At 36.1% G+C, this 15,233-nt stretch overlaps 1 protein-coding gene across 1 annotated transcript in view; it reads right to left on the reverse strand.

Annotated features, from left to right (window-relative positions):
* Positions 1–3,572: 3,572 nt before the first annotated feature.
* Positions 3,573–15,233, reverse strand: part of DDX1 (DEAD-box helicase 1) — a 37,779-nt gene continuing 26,118 nt past the window's right edge. The window contains exons 17-26 of the mRNA XM_050754039.1: positions 14,115–14,303; positions 13,395–13,446; positions 10,886–11,032; positions 7,368–7,459; positions 6,006–6,078; positions 5,813–5,885; positions 5,685–5,727; positions 4,784–4,879; positions 4,561–4,681; positions 3,573–3,898 (exon numbers count right to left, since the gene is read on the reverse strand). Coding sequence (XP_050609996.1) covers positions 3,768–3,898; positions 4,561–4,681; positions 4,784–4,879; positions 5,685–5,727; positions 5,813–5,885; positions 6,006–6,078; positions 7,368–7,459; positions 10,886–11,032; positions 13,395–13,446; positions 14,115–14,303 — 1,017 coding nt within the window. The 3' untranslated portion in view covers positions 3,573–3,767. The remainder of the gene's footprint in view (positions 3,899–4,560; positions 4,682–4,783; positions 4,880–5,684; positions 5,728–5,812; positions 5,886–6,005; positions 6,079–7,367; positions 7,460–10,885; positions 11,033–13,394; positions 13,447–14,114; positions 14,304–15,233) is intronic.

The raw sequence follows: 15,233 nt of genomic DNA on the forward strand, positions 1-15,233 counted from the left end.
CAACCCTTTCAGAAAGCAATATGATGACTGAAAAATTTTCATAACATTTAGACTCTTTAATTCAATAATCCAATTTCTAGGAATCTAGTTTAAGATATTTCAAAAGACAGAAGATGTTCACTGCAGTATTCTGTGTAACACAAAAAATGTAACTACACAGTACACATGCCCCCCTCAGCTACTAGATATTTTGCTGAATGCTGAACATGATCCTGAATGATGTGAATTATCTTCACCGTTTTCATAAAGAAATCAAAGCTTAACGGACCTTGCATTCTGTTGTATTTCTAGTATGAGTTAGAGCCAGATTCAAATCCAAGACTAATATTATAAAGTTCACATCCTTTCCAACTCCCCTCAATGCTCATGAGTAGTAAGAGTGCAATGGTTCCACAAATAATAGTACATTCAATGCATTATGTAGCCACTAAAGTATTTATAAGAAAAATGCTTATATTAAATAAAAATACAGAATCATACATAGACCAAAACATTTACAGAAAAAAATGAAACAAAATGTTAGCGATGACTTTCTCTGGAAGCTGGATGATAAATAAAAAGTAAGGAGGAGTGGGGATTACTCTAGTCTGAAATTTCCACGTATCTAACAGGAAAAGATATGTTAAGAATGAGGTATAAATTAGCCACGCGTGGTGGTGCATGCCTGTAGTCCCAGCTACTCAGGAGGCTGAGGTGGGAGGATAGCTTGAGGCCAGGAGGCAGAAATTGCAGTGAGCTGAGATCATGCCACTGCATTCCAGTCTGGGCAACAGAGTGAGACCCTGTCTCAAAAAACAAAACAAAAGAAAAAAAAAGAAGAACAAGGTACAGAAAGGTTTTAGCAATCTCATAACTAAGACCATTAGTTAGAATCCTTTAGAATCAATTATCTTAAGGCAAACATCCCGAGGCAATGAAAGCATTTGGTCCCTTTATTTGGTTTTCTATGCTCTCTTAAATGAAATATAACTTGTGCTTAAATGAGTCTGTCCTAGTAAGGGACTCAAATTAGTAATACAGTAAAGACATAAACCTGAGTTAGAGCAGAACACTTCAGTTTATTAAGATTTGAAACAGCCTTTCCGCTAAACCACTTCAGTCACTATGAAAGTCAAGTTCTAGCAATCAAAGCTTGAAGGTAGCTTTGAAGAGAATGAGCAGGGAAAGACTAGATTGTGAGTAAGAAGGAATGCGCCGAGGCTCCTAAGATCTCAAGCCATGTCTATCATGTGTTGAAGTTGGGGCAAGTCTTGACATTTCTGTTTACAGAGGTTCTAAGACTGACATACAACTACAGACACCAGATCTGTGAGTACACTTAAAAATTCCTGCACTAAAGAATGGACAAGTGGAAGCTCTGAATCACAAATACTATCATATGAAGGTTAATATTTAGCATTTTCTGGACTTTGAAGGGCCTCTACTGTTTTATATATTAGTTGAAGTAGAGGCTAAAGTTCTATAACAAAGAGCCCTAAACATGAGCAGCTCAGATAACATCAAGTTATTATAATGGGCAGTTTGGAGAGGGTGGGCATCTGTCTTTCCCAAGGCCACCAGGTTCCTCTGTCTTGTTCTGCCATTCCCCAAGTATTACACTTTTCTAATGGTGGCAATAGGCTCACTAATACCACATTCAAGTTCCAGTCTGAGAGAAGAGGGACAGGGTGGGCAGGACAAGGCCCAGAAGTTGTACACATCATTTTGAATCGTACCCTGTTGTAAACAGAACCTGGGAAAGGCAGTCCTGAAGGAGGCAGGCAATTAGCATCTCTCAGGCCCAGTGACCACGTCTTAACCCGACTTTTAACAGTTACTTGCATTCTTGGCATCAATACGATGACCTGAAGGAATTAGCATCTGGAAGCAAGACTAAGAGTAAAGGGAAGAATTAATGGTGATATGAGTAGGAAAAAAGAGCAAGTCAGATCTCCAAGCAACTCCTCTGCTGGTCTGGTTGCATGTGGCTTCTTCCTTTGAAAACTCTTGTTCCCTGGGTAATTCCAGTTGAACAGTAAGTAATTAAAGAGAAAAAACAACATCCTTACCATTGCTAAGCTCTATCCAGCATTCCTCTCTGGCCTCACAATTTGGACCTGAGAGTCATCCTCCAAAGGTAGCCAGCCCAAAGAGTAAAAGCTGAAACTGAAGAAACGCAAGTTCTATTTCCAGTTCTACCTACCAGGCCATGCGAATGCGCATTCCTCTAAACTCAGCTTTCTCTCTCATAAAACAAGGGCATAAACAAGGTAATTAGAAAGATCCCCTCCATTCTAACATTTAAATGTCTGAAATTCAGTCTTGTCTTTGCTATCACATCAATTAAAAGTTAATTTCTAAACCAGTGATTAATGTGTGAAGACTGCACAGAGCGGTCATCACATAGCTCTGAGATTGGTTATAGAAGTTCTAGGACATCTCCAAAGCAAGTGGTCTAGAGATAAGTGAAAGCATGGTATCCTCATAATCATTTCACACAAACTATGAACTCAAATACATGAGATAATGATTTTCTCATTATAGCTTTTATGTTTATATAGTTTCACTCAAGGTTTTTCAATGCTAAAAGGTTTGAAAACCATAGTATAAGAAATTATAACACCCTGTGCTCTGAAGGAAACTCTCGGACAAGAATAATTTCCCCCCAAAAACTACCTTATAGACTAAGAGTCAAAAGGCACAAAGGAACAATTCAATTATATGTATTTACATTTTTCCCTTTCCTTCTGATATTTTAGGCAAGAGCCAGTGTTTAAGAAAATATATTCCAGGGCCAGGCATGGTGGCTGATGTCTATAATCCCCACACTTTCAGAGGCCAAGGTGAGTAGATCACTTGAGCTCAGGAGTTCGAGAGCACCCTGGGCAACATGGTGAAACCCTGTCTCTACAAAAGAAATACAAAAAAATTAGCCAGGCATGGTGGTGTGCGCCTGTAGTCCCAGCTACCTGGGGGGCTGAGGCAAGAGGATTGCTTGAGCCTGGGAGGTTGCAGTGAGCTGTGTTCACACCACTGGACTCCAGCCTAGGTGACAAAGCAAGACCCCGTCTCAAAAAAAATAAAAAATAAAATAAAAATTAAAAATAAAATTAAAATAATAAAAACAAACAAACAAACAAACAAAAAACCTGAGTTTGAGTTTGATTTTAAGACCTGGAGGGACAGCAGATTAGTTCTACTTCAATGGGTATGCATCATCTGGAAAGAAAGGTTCATAAAAAGAAGATACATCTTCACTGTCACCATCACATCAGTCATCAATCCTTAGACACAGAACCTTTACTGACTCCCTCAACACTTCCAAGCTTCCAAACTAACAAGCAGTTCTTCTACGTTGGGATCATCCAATTTTCCTTCATGTTCCAACTCTCCTCTAGCTTCAATATACACATAGACAACCTTAACCATCTGAAAACCTACTTTTAGAATATTCCCTAGTGGTTCCATGTAAGTCCTCTGCCAGATTCACATACCCATAAATTCTACTTCATAAGCCCATACTGTTCTTAAAAAAGAAATAGAAAAAAAGTATCAATATAACTTTAAAATAAGACACAAACCTTCATGAAATATATAGTCATCAAATTTATTTTCATTGGGATGCCATTTTTTGAAGAATTCCTAAGACTAATGTTTCCTGACATGCAAGAGTTAGCATTAATAGCTTACGTTACTATAAATACTGCTGCTTGGAAGCAGTACAACTGTTTTAGAGTTTTAAGACTACAGACTTTCATTACTCAAATCTTATTCAGTAAATGTAAAAATCAGAAGGTTCTGAACAGCTGGTTAGGAAGGTAGCCAAGATGCAGGAAAGATGTCTGCGCCTCCTTTTCAAGGGCAGCCAACTCTTGAACAGTAGGTGCCAAAATATCCACATGGCCTTTATAGCTTCCACCTGCATCACACACAAATAACAAAGTAATGTAAATGACATGCTTGAAATAACTTGTCAGCAATACTTTGGCTCAATTATATCACTTTAAACACTGCTTGTAGCAATAAAATGTACTACTGGGCAAGTTATCTCCAGAACTTTGACTTTAAAAAATGTTAAATCAATTATTTCAATATAAATAAATAATTAGGCCTCACTAACAGCTGTCCCAATACCCCTACCCACCCTTGGCTTGGAAACAACTAGTTAGGCCTGAGTCTTAAAATTTTTCAGGAACAAGCTAACAAAAGGGCATCCCAGGCAGAGGAAATAATATGCTGAATTATCACCTGAATTAAGTCAAAGGCTTCTAATTCCTTGTTCAAAATCACCTATTATGCTCTTGTTTCCTAATAATTCCACAAAATGTTCAACTACTCTTATGATATTAACACTTCAAGAGAAAGAGCTAAGCTGAAGTCTTTCATTCACATAAAGATGACACAATTAAAAAATGCTACCAGGCAGGTATGGACAAAGTACTATGAGGGTAACAAGGGAATGATTAACATGTTAAAAATATACTCTTAACCTAATGAAATGAAACTACTGCCTTCCCAAACTGAAGTTCAAAACAGGTACATTTACATTTAAAATAGTATTTAAAATAATTCAAAGCTTACCACCAGCAGCCCTTTTTTGACCGTAGGTAACTTTCCCATCAAATTCATCCACTGGTACCTTTATATCCGGCTCAACCTGAGAAATGGTACAGTTCAGGTGTTCTTCTATCTCAGATAGTAACTAAGTAAGGGAGACAAAATTTCCAGATATAATTTTTGAAGATAAATGCTGTCTATTTTACCATTTTAATACATTATTTGTGAGCCTGACTCCAAGTCTTACTTGCATCTCATTGTACCATATGGTACAGCCTCCATCTTCCTTGAGTCTTGTGTTATAACACCCTTTTCCACGGCTGCTACATACGTGGTACCAAACCTAAATTTAAAAAGGAAAAAATATTAACAGGCATGGAGATAGAGACATACTAAATATCTTATTCTAAATTTGTTTTTAAGTATTTTCTGTCCTCAAGGCACTAGAAAAATAGATTATAGGTGAAGTGACTACTACTTGACTGCTACTATTGTAGTATGACTACTACTATTCAGTAGTACTACTACTGACTACTACTATTCAGTAGCTCATTAAATAAACAGGTCTTCTGAAAAAGTTCTTTTTGAGAATAATCCAAAAGTTTTCCTAAAATGGGTGTCAGATATCAAAAGGAATTCTCAAAGTAGGATGAAAAAGTAAATATTAAGGCATACTATGTCAAGATTAACATAAAAAATAAAGTTCAAAAGAAAAATAAGTTCAAATGTTTTATATAAGAGAATAATAAAGCAAATAACGCAAAATGTACAACTAGTAAATTTTTGCAGTGAGTATATGGGAGCTCCTTATGACTACAACTTTTCTATAAATTAGCAATTATATCAAAATAAATCTGCCCTCACCATGAAAAGTCTTCCATGGCACCATGTCAGACGATGTTTAAATAGTTTTTGGTGGAAATGACTACAATAAAGCTAGTAGGAAAAATTATATTTTGCATTTTTCCTTTCTAAATTTCACCCTATTATTTGTCCATTCTTGAATACAGAAAAAAATGCCATTAAAAAGTTCATTTGTATTCCACATGCAGCTGAATTAAATTTAAATAGGAAAATCAAACTGTTTATTTCCAACATCTGAAATCATAACGCACACAATGAATATAATAGAGCCCTACAAAGATTACCTTTTCTTTTTCTGTTGCCACCAGGGAAATTGCCAGACCCATCCTGAAAGATGATAAAAGCATCCTATTAGACTTTATTCCTAAAGCGTACAAGCTTAAAAATGGGGGAGAAAAAATTACAGAAGTACCTTTCAGCTCTTCCTACTCTGCCAATTCGATGTACGTAGTTTTGCTTTTCATCGGGCAGAGTGACATTTATAACTGTAAATAAAAACAATTCTTAAGAATTGCCATTAGTTTCTAAATTTTTCAAACATATTAGAAGGCTTTACTTTAGATTCCATAACAATCACACTGCAAGCATAAAAAGTTGCTTTTTACCATAAGGAACACCATGGATATCAATTCCTCTAGCAGCTACATCTGTGCAAATCAAGAATCTTACATCTCCTTTCTAAAGAGAACAGAGAAGAGAGAAAGGAGTTTGTTAGCACATATACTAAACAATAAAAATAAATGCTATCCTTCCACTAAATGAGACCTCTAAAAACTCAAGTGTTACTATCGGATTAGAGGTCCACATACTCCTAATTTACTGGACCAAGTCTTGAAGTTGTATGTCATGATCTGCTGAAACATGACATTTAAGGTGATTAAATCAGAGATTGGGTTCATTTTGCTTTTCTTTTTCTACTCAAAGATATTAAACCATTGCTAAAACTTGGCTTAATCTTTAGAAATATCTTCAGAAATTGAAGAGAAAGATAAAACAGAACACAATGTACAGACATAAGCATTATCTTACTCTTGCATTCAAATAAACCCAGAATACTAGATATTTTACCTGGAGGCTACACTTTTTGTAACAGACAAAATTCTCAAGGGGAGGAAAATGAGGGTAGGCCCCTGGTGCTCACCAAGAAATACAAATTAGCCTTTCGATGTCATTTGTGCCTCAAGGCACAGCAAAATTAGAGATCTGGGGGGTGGAAAAAGGGTATACTGACTTATGGTCCGGAAAAATGCCTAAGGTCGAGAAGGGTAGCACACATTCAAACGAGGCCATGCGATGTGTTTTCACATCTGTATCGATTACACCCAGCATGGAAACATAAGTCAAAGTTCTTCAACCCAATACTTCCAATCTTTTTTCTTAGAAAATGATACTTGTACTATACACTGGGGTCTATTAAATTAATGAGACTGCTTGGATGTAGAGAGGTTACTGACCTTTAGTTCTAAATGGCTCAAGCCCCACCCACCTACACCAAGAGCTGTCTGACCCGTTCACGTGCTGCAAGCACATAACCAGAAAGGTCTGCCCCAAACAGTATCAAAATAACTTTAATTCTACATAACCATATTCTGATACCTGTCTTAATTAATTTACAAATTGAGTTCCTTATGGCTATTGCTGGAGACTATTTTTAAGGCTTATAGACATGGCTTAGCTATCCAATGATACTTCTCCTAAAAATAGCTACCTGAAATAATTTAACTAAAATTTCTAAAATTGAAAATTCTTGTTATAGTAGTGTTGTGCTGATAGAGAATGTGTAATTTACCATTTGAGTGTCAACAATCACTAATCCCTGTCATGATGATGACGCATTAGTTAGGGTAGAAACATTTTGAAATTTCTAGGACAATAACTGCTTTAATAATATTAACCGGAACTACTTAAAACTAGATATAATGCCCCTCTTAAGTATTAAGGAAACAATCAACTATATATATCAGTACCTTAAATCTTTCCAAGTTTTGCTTTCTCTCATGAGGTTTTCTGTCACCATGAAGACAAACACATGAGAACTGGTGTCCTTTTTTATCAGGTCCTAGTGAAAAGCATATTAAGCATTTAACCTTGGAAAATCATCTGCCTAAGACTATGTAAAAAAAACCAATAAAATTGAGACTACAATAGTGTCACACAATTCCATAAAAATCTATGCCCCAACTTGCTATAAACCATGGTTAACACAATTTCTGTCACAAATGAAGTACGATTAAAATGAACTCTATGGAGCGTTAAAGTCGTCCTGCTTTTAAGGGCATCTTAAGTTACCCTTCGCAATCTATAGGAGGAGTGGATCAAGCAGTGTGCCAACTAAAATGCCGATGTGTATACCAGGAACCTCACTATCCTCCATAAAACTAAGACTCAAAAAGTAGGGAAAAGAGATCATTCTTGGAGGAACCAAAATTAAGCTTCATCAAGTTAATGTGCTTCCTAAAAGGCCATGCCCATAAGCCTGCTCTCTTCTCAAGGTGCTTTAAGCAACATAGTTATCTAGTTTCATGGCCACAGAAGATTCAAAGCAGCAAACTGTAAAGATGGAGAGGTGCTATTTTAGAGGCAGGTGCAGTGGTAGCCAACCCCCCAAAAGAAAACTCTTCAAATAGACACAGTAACAAAAAGAGTAACCACTGAGAGGTAACAAAATAACAATTATGCCACTTAACTGTTCTCCAAGGTAAATTAAGTTCAGTAAGTATACTTGAAAATTCAAGGAAACAATACATTTTGAAAGATATCTATTCAAAATGAATAACACAAAAATCAATTATGCAGAGTGAAATAACAGCTAACCAGAACTTCTAGAGGCATACACCTGAGATTTTATTGCATCCTGAATTCAAGTGGTTTAGGGAAGTATCAAATACACACTGGAACTCTCTGGTTAGGGTATGTGTGAAGGGGACACGGATGCTTTAATCCCTTCTTTTAAACCCCTATAATCTGGTATATATTGTGTTTGAGTGTTAGTGATGGTGTGGTAAACTTGTTTTCTAGGCAGAAGTAACATCCACATCCAGAATATTTAGGGAAGGAGGATCAAAGTAACTAAGGGATATTACTACTTAATCAACAGTACTCCTTACTACATAATCAACTCCTCCATTCAAAACATTGATACGAAGAAAATAAGTATTACAAAACAGTCACTATAAAAAAAAAGTGTTACTTAAGTGCTCACTATAATGAACAGTGTAATGTGTTCTTTATATGACTATTAGTTCAAATATTCTATATCCTTCCTGAGTTTTCTATCTCCTTGATGTACATCAGTTATAACAAGATGTGTTAATCTTTCCTCAGTACAATGGGATTTGTATGTTACCTTGTATATCTGCCAATTTTTACTTTTTACATTTTTCCAACATTTATATTTTCAAACATGTAGTGACATTGAAATAATTTTAACGACGAACAGTTGTATACCCACCACCTAGATTCAACAATTAACATTTTACTATACTTGCTTTAACCACATATCTACCTATACCTGTGTCCATCCATCAATTCATCTTTATATTTTTGTACATTTCAATGTAAATTGCAGACATCAGTACACAGTTCAGCATGCATATAATTAACTAGAATTCAATATTTGTTTTTTCTTTTGAGGTAAAAGCTGTATTCAAGAAAATCTACAAATCTTAAGTAGATTTGCTGAGGAAGTCCCATTAGGATACAGAACATCATTATCACACCAAAGAATACCCTCATATCCTTTCCCAGCCTATCCCTGCTGCCACCCTTGTGGGGACTACTACTGTTCTGATATTTTTTCTATCATAGATTAGTTTTGACTTTTAAAAAATGTCATATAAATAGATTCATACAGTATATATTCTTCAATTTGGCATAACATTTCTGAGATTCATCCATGGTTGCTGTGTCTACTCAGCAAGGAAAAGTCTGTTCCTTTTCACTGCTGAGTAGTATTCCATTGTATTTCACACTTTGTTCATCCATTCTCCTACTGATGGACACTCAGTGTGTTTTCAGTTTTAGAATATTATAAATAAAGCTGCTATGGCCATTCTAGCACCTTTTTGTCAATATGTGTTTTCATTTATCCTGGGTAAACATCTAGGAGTTTAATTGCTAGGCCATAAGACAACATTTTTAGTTTTACAAAAGACTGCAAGACCCTTTGCTAAAGTGCTTATACCATTTTATATTCTCATCAACAATCTATTCTCACCAACTGTATGCAGTTGCTCCATAGCCAAAATTCGGTGTTGTATTTTTAGTTTAGCATGTACAATGGTATTATACTGTCATTTTATTTTGCATTTCCATAACAACTGATTGAGAATTTTTCCATGTTGGTTTATGATATAATTTGGCTGGGTCTCCACCCAAATCTCATCTTGAATTGTAGTTCCCATAACCCGCACATGTGGGAGGTAATGGAATGGTGGGAGATAATGGAATCATGAGAGTGGTTAGCCTCATGCTGTTCTCATGATAGTGACTGAGTTCTCATGAGATCTGATGGTTTTATAAGGGGCTTTTCCTACTTTGCTCAGCACTTTTCCTTCCTGCTGCCATGTGAAGAAGGACATGTTTGCTTCCCCAGCTCTGCAGAACTGTGAGTCAATTAAACCTCTTTCCTTTACAAATTACCCAGTCTCAGGCAGTTCTTCATAGCAGCGTAAGAACACACTAATACAGTTTACACACTCGAAGTTATAAGAAGCATAAAATCTGAACCCTTATAGTTTCATTATAGCTTGAATATTTTATTACATAGTGACTGTTTATTTCTAGTAATATTTGTCTTAAAGTCTACTGCATCTCTTAATAATATAGCTAAACTGGCTTTCTTTTGGTTAATATTTTAGCTGACACATGCACAATATTTTTTCATTCCTTTTCCTTTCCATCTTTCTGTGTCCTCAGATTTTGGGTATGCTCCATGTAAACAGCATATTGCTAGATTTCATCCAGTCCAACAATCCATGCCTTGTAAGAGAAGACTTTGTCCACTGATACTTACAGTGTTTACTCATACATTCAGATTTTTCCAACATTGATCTTATTCTATAATTTCTAACCATAATTTTTCTCATTTTATTCCCCTTCCTTTCTTGCTCTTGCTTAGATTAGGATTTTTTCCTCATTCGCTTTTCCCCATCTACTGGTTTAAAAGACATACATTCTATTATTTCAGTGATCACATTTTAAATTTTAAGACTAATAAACAACTTTATCCTTCTTCCAAATGATATAAAACCCTTAGAATGCTGTGATTCAAGTTCACTGTAATGAAAATGTACCTATGTGGAAAATTCTCTCTTGTTTTTTCTAGGGCTTATCATAGGGAAAAGTACTGAATAAGCATAGATACTTAAAATATGCCATCACTGCTTTAAATTCTGTACATGTATTCTAGATTGCATCAACATGAGATTAATAATCTATCACAAGAGGAAATAAACATAATTTATTTCAAGTGAGAAAAAATTACCTCCTCCTTGTTGCATAAAGTACTGTTCCAAGTTATCACAGTCAATTTTGGTTCTACAGAAGATAATTGCTTGATCCATCTTATGTTCCTTGATTGCCCGGACAGCATACTCCCCCTTCAGGATTTTAATAGCTTCAGACCACATCTCTTGAATACCATAACAACAACAAAAACCAACAGAATTTCAATCTGAATTTGTCATGAATACACATAATTATAGTCATAGACTGACTGCTTAATTTTCCTAAAAAAGAATACCTGTTTTAATAAAAGTATTATATATAGACAAGGACAAGAAGTAAAGATAGAGTAAAACAGTAAGTTAATCCATTCATTCATTTATTTTTGTTTCTGTTAATATTTTTTGTGCTACTTTATGTAGTATACAAACATCTATAACCATACCTCTTATGAGGGAACATACTCATACATATGTACAAATTAACAGAAATACATACTCACAGCAACACTGTTCTCATCCCTCATGAAGAACAAGTCATACTCTGCCTTGCATGAACTTCCCTAAATGCTCAATAAATGCTTTATACAATTATTTTAACTCCTTTTAAAAATAATGTACTTTCTAAATCAATCTAAATACCAGAAAGTTCATACTTCACTCTACGCAGTAAAAACCTCAACACAAAAATCTAGTAATTTCGTCACCATCCTCCAACTCTATTTTTCAGTGTGAAGCTGTGCTACAATTGTTATTCCTCAACCACTGAATGTTAAGACGTTAATTCTGTGACCCAAAGTATTTCTAAGGTCTCTCTGATCATCTCTAATTGTAGTCTAAACTAAGCAAAACTTTTGCAAGAAAAATATAAGAAGGAATAAAAACTGGAATTTTATAAAATGCATTCTCAAACAGTGGGATGACAGATTTTCAAATACTGTCTCTGTTCTTCTCCAACAATAAGGATAACTAAGTATGTGTCCAGTTAATTTAGAGCTACACATAAACCTGAGTTCAAATCTTTAATCAAGATTTCAGATAATTCACCTTTTTGATATAGTTGAAAACCTGCCCGTGAATTCAACCATGAAGCAAACAGAGTCTGACCCTCACCAATGAATGATCCACCTGAAACATCTGATGTCAGACATGCAGCCTAATGGGTTTAAGATTCATTCTTCCAAGTTTTCTAAGCACCATCCTTGTATCATGATATACCTTCCTATACTTTCAAAACACTATTTAACCTGAAACAGCGTGTCTCAGCTCTGCACAGAAGAATCTTCATTGAGGCAGAATTTAATGTTAGGCTTTTAAAAAATTGCCAAATATTTAATGGTACAGATTTGCAGTTTAAGATGATGAAAAAGTTCTGGAGATGGATAGTGGTGATGATTGTACAACAATACAAATGTACTTAATGCCAATGAACTGTACACTAATAGTTAAAATGCAAAGTTTTATGTTATGTATATTCTACCACACACAAAAAAGTCAACAAACAACTATTTCAAAATCATTTCAGTATCTTTTGCAAAGCTGTAGCTAAAGAAATTTTTCTTTGTTATGCAATATCCCTGATATGAGAAACTTACATGATTATTTCTTCTTGAATTCAGGGTCAGTATAAAATAATCTCTCTAGAAAAATTTGCTGGTTTCCTATGATCAATGAGATTTAGATAATCAAAAATATTTGTGGCTGGATGCAGTGGCTCATGCCTGTAATCGCAGCACTTTGGGAGGCCAAGGCGGGTAGATCATTTGAGGTCAGGAGTTCAAGACCAGCCTGACCAACATGGTGAAACCTTGTCTCTACTAAAAATACAATTAGCCGGGTGGTAGTGGCGCATGCCTGTAATCCCAGCTACTCGGGAAGCTGAGGCAGGGGAACTGCTTAAGCCTGGGAGGCAGAGGTTGCGGCGAGCCGAGATCGCACCACTGCACTCTAGGCTGGGTGACAGAGTGAGACCCTCTCTCAAAAAAAAAAAAAAAAAAAAAAAAATTGTGATTTAGATGCCAGGAGACTAACATCTAAATTCAATGATTAAGGCCAGGCACAGTGGCTCATACCTGTAATCCCAGCATTTTGGGAGATCGAGGTGGGAGGATCACCTGAGGTCAGGAGTTCAAGACCAGCCTGGCCAACATGGTGAAACCCCAGCTCTATTAAAAATACAAAAAAATTAGCCAGGCGTGGTGGCAGGAGATCCCAGCTACTTGGGAGACTGAGGCACGAGAACTACTTGAACCCAGGTGGAGGAGGTTACCTTGAGCTGAGGTCGTGCCATTACACTCCAGCCTGGGTGACAAGAGCGAGATTCTGTCTCAAAAAATTAAAAAACAAAAAATAAATAAATTCAATGATTCATATTCCTCTAAGTTGACTAGTATCAGCTTTTTTCCCATTTCTTTTTTATCATTTTTATTGTCTTTATTTCCAAATTTCCTGTTCTAATTTTGCAGGTCACCTCACATCCTTCATGAGAATAGGTAAGGTATAAATTTCATTTTCAAAATCTTTCAACACGTTTGACTCTTTTTAACTCACCTGGACTATTAGCACCAGGTCTTGTGTTATCTTTTGCATGTACATCGTCAGTCTATCAAAAACAAGGAATAAAAACAGGATAGAGGAGTCGTTAAATAATGATTCAGAATAGATGTCATTTTTTAAAAGGGAGAATTATATTTGTCTTTACACTGCATTTCAGATATATGTCTTTATAACACAATCTGTAGGCAAAATCATTCTTCAGATTTGGAAAAACCCTTCATTAACTATAGGTCTAAGGTCACTTTTAAAGCTAATAATAATAATGAAAATGTGGTTTCTAAAATATCGCATATTTATAATAAACATAACCTTACTATATAAAGGCAAATCTAATCACAGTGAAGAAAGTGACAAGATGACCACATGAAATTGGTTTTTAGAAAAAAGTACATCAAGAGGACACCTATGAGGGCTCCTACTAAAGTACTACTAAAAATGGAAATCACTGTATCTGAAATTAGGTATATATATGTTATTTACTTATAAAAATTATATCAAGGAAGCTGATCACAAAAGCAATATTATGAAGAGAGAAAAATAAAAGATGGAGTCCATCACTTATTCAGTGCTTTTTAAAGGTCTAAGGGTCTACAATGTATTGGACTTTTCTTTGATATAATAACTGACTGCCTTAAGCATCACTAAGAGCCCAAGGCTAAACTAGTTTATAAATTGTTTTAGTCTACATAAATGTTAATATTATAAATCACTTACTCTAATGTGGTTCTTTCCAAGCCTTTCCCAGAGTCTGTCAGTTTTGGGATTTACTGGGACAACGACATGGTGTACAGTATCTGGAACAGAGTCTTCTCCTTTTAAGTCAACCCAGGTAGGAAAATGCATTATCTTCTCCGACAGTTTCTTTACATCGAAAGAATGCAAAGTGGCAGAGCAAACAATCACCTAAGAAGAGGAAACCCCAAATTGAGATGAACTTTTATAATAATTATTAAATCACACAAACACTGATATGAAACACAAAGTGTGCTAGCCTGGACTCCAAAGATAAGTTCAACACTTTACTCTATGCAGCGACAACTGGAGGTATGACTTTGGGCGGGTTGATCTCTCTGAGGTTCAGTCCCCTCACTGTCACATAGAAATCATGCCATCTCTTCCTCAAGTTCCTACAAAACTGAGTAAAATGAGATGTTTTTGTAAACCAAAAATCCTATATTACTATCAGTCCCCTTCTCTCAAAAGCTTGTCCTTCTTAAACATTTCCTAAGAAAGAAGGATATAACTAAGAGAAGATAACAATTTTTCAATAGCAAGTTATTTTTCCTTCGAACAGGAAGCAGTACTAATGATCTGGAATACAAACCCTAAATGTTCTATAGGACAAAATAACTAAGAATTTGTACTTACAGTTTTCTGCAACACCCAACAAATTTCCTCAAATTTCCTTCTATTTCTAAAAGCAGCTTTTAAGAATGTTACCTTTGAGTATACTATTTCATCCAGTAACAAAAAGAAAACATTTTACATAGTAATAAACTTCACGAGAGGGCACCAAAAAAAAACGCTTTGACCCTGCTCATAAGCATTAATGATGGCAGTGGCAGGTCGTCAGGAGTGGCTGCTGCCATCATGTTGGCTGCAGTGGGGCGCCACGAGCAGTGGCAGCAAGAGCGGCTGTGGAAGCTGCAGTGGTGGTGGTGGGTCCCCTGTGCCCCACATCCCCAAGGCAGCTGACTGGGCCACCCCAACCTTCGCGAAACTGGGCAGGACTCACTCCCAGGCCCAGAGTCTCCACCACTCTGGACCCGGGCCCCGTGTTGCCACTCTTGCCTGCCACCGCTGCGGGGAGGGCACAGAGAGGAGGAGGACAGT

Source organism: Macaca thibetana, chromosome 13, assembly GCF_024542745.1.
Source record: "Macaca thibetana thibetana isolate TM-01 chromosome 13, ASM2454274v1, whole genome shotgun sequence".
In the NCBI taxonomy this organism is placed as follows: Eukaryota; Metazoa; Chordata; class Mammalia; order Primates; family Cercopithecidae; genus Macaca; species Macaca thibetana.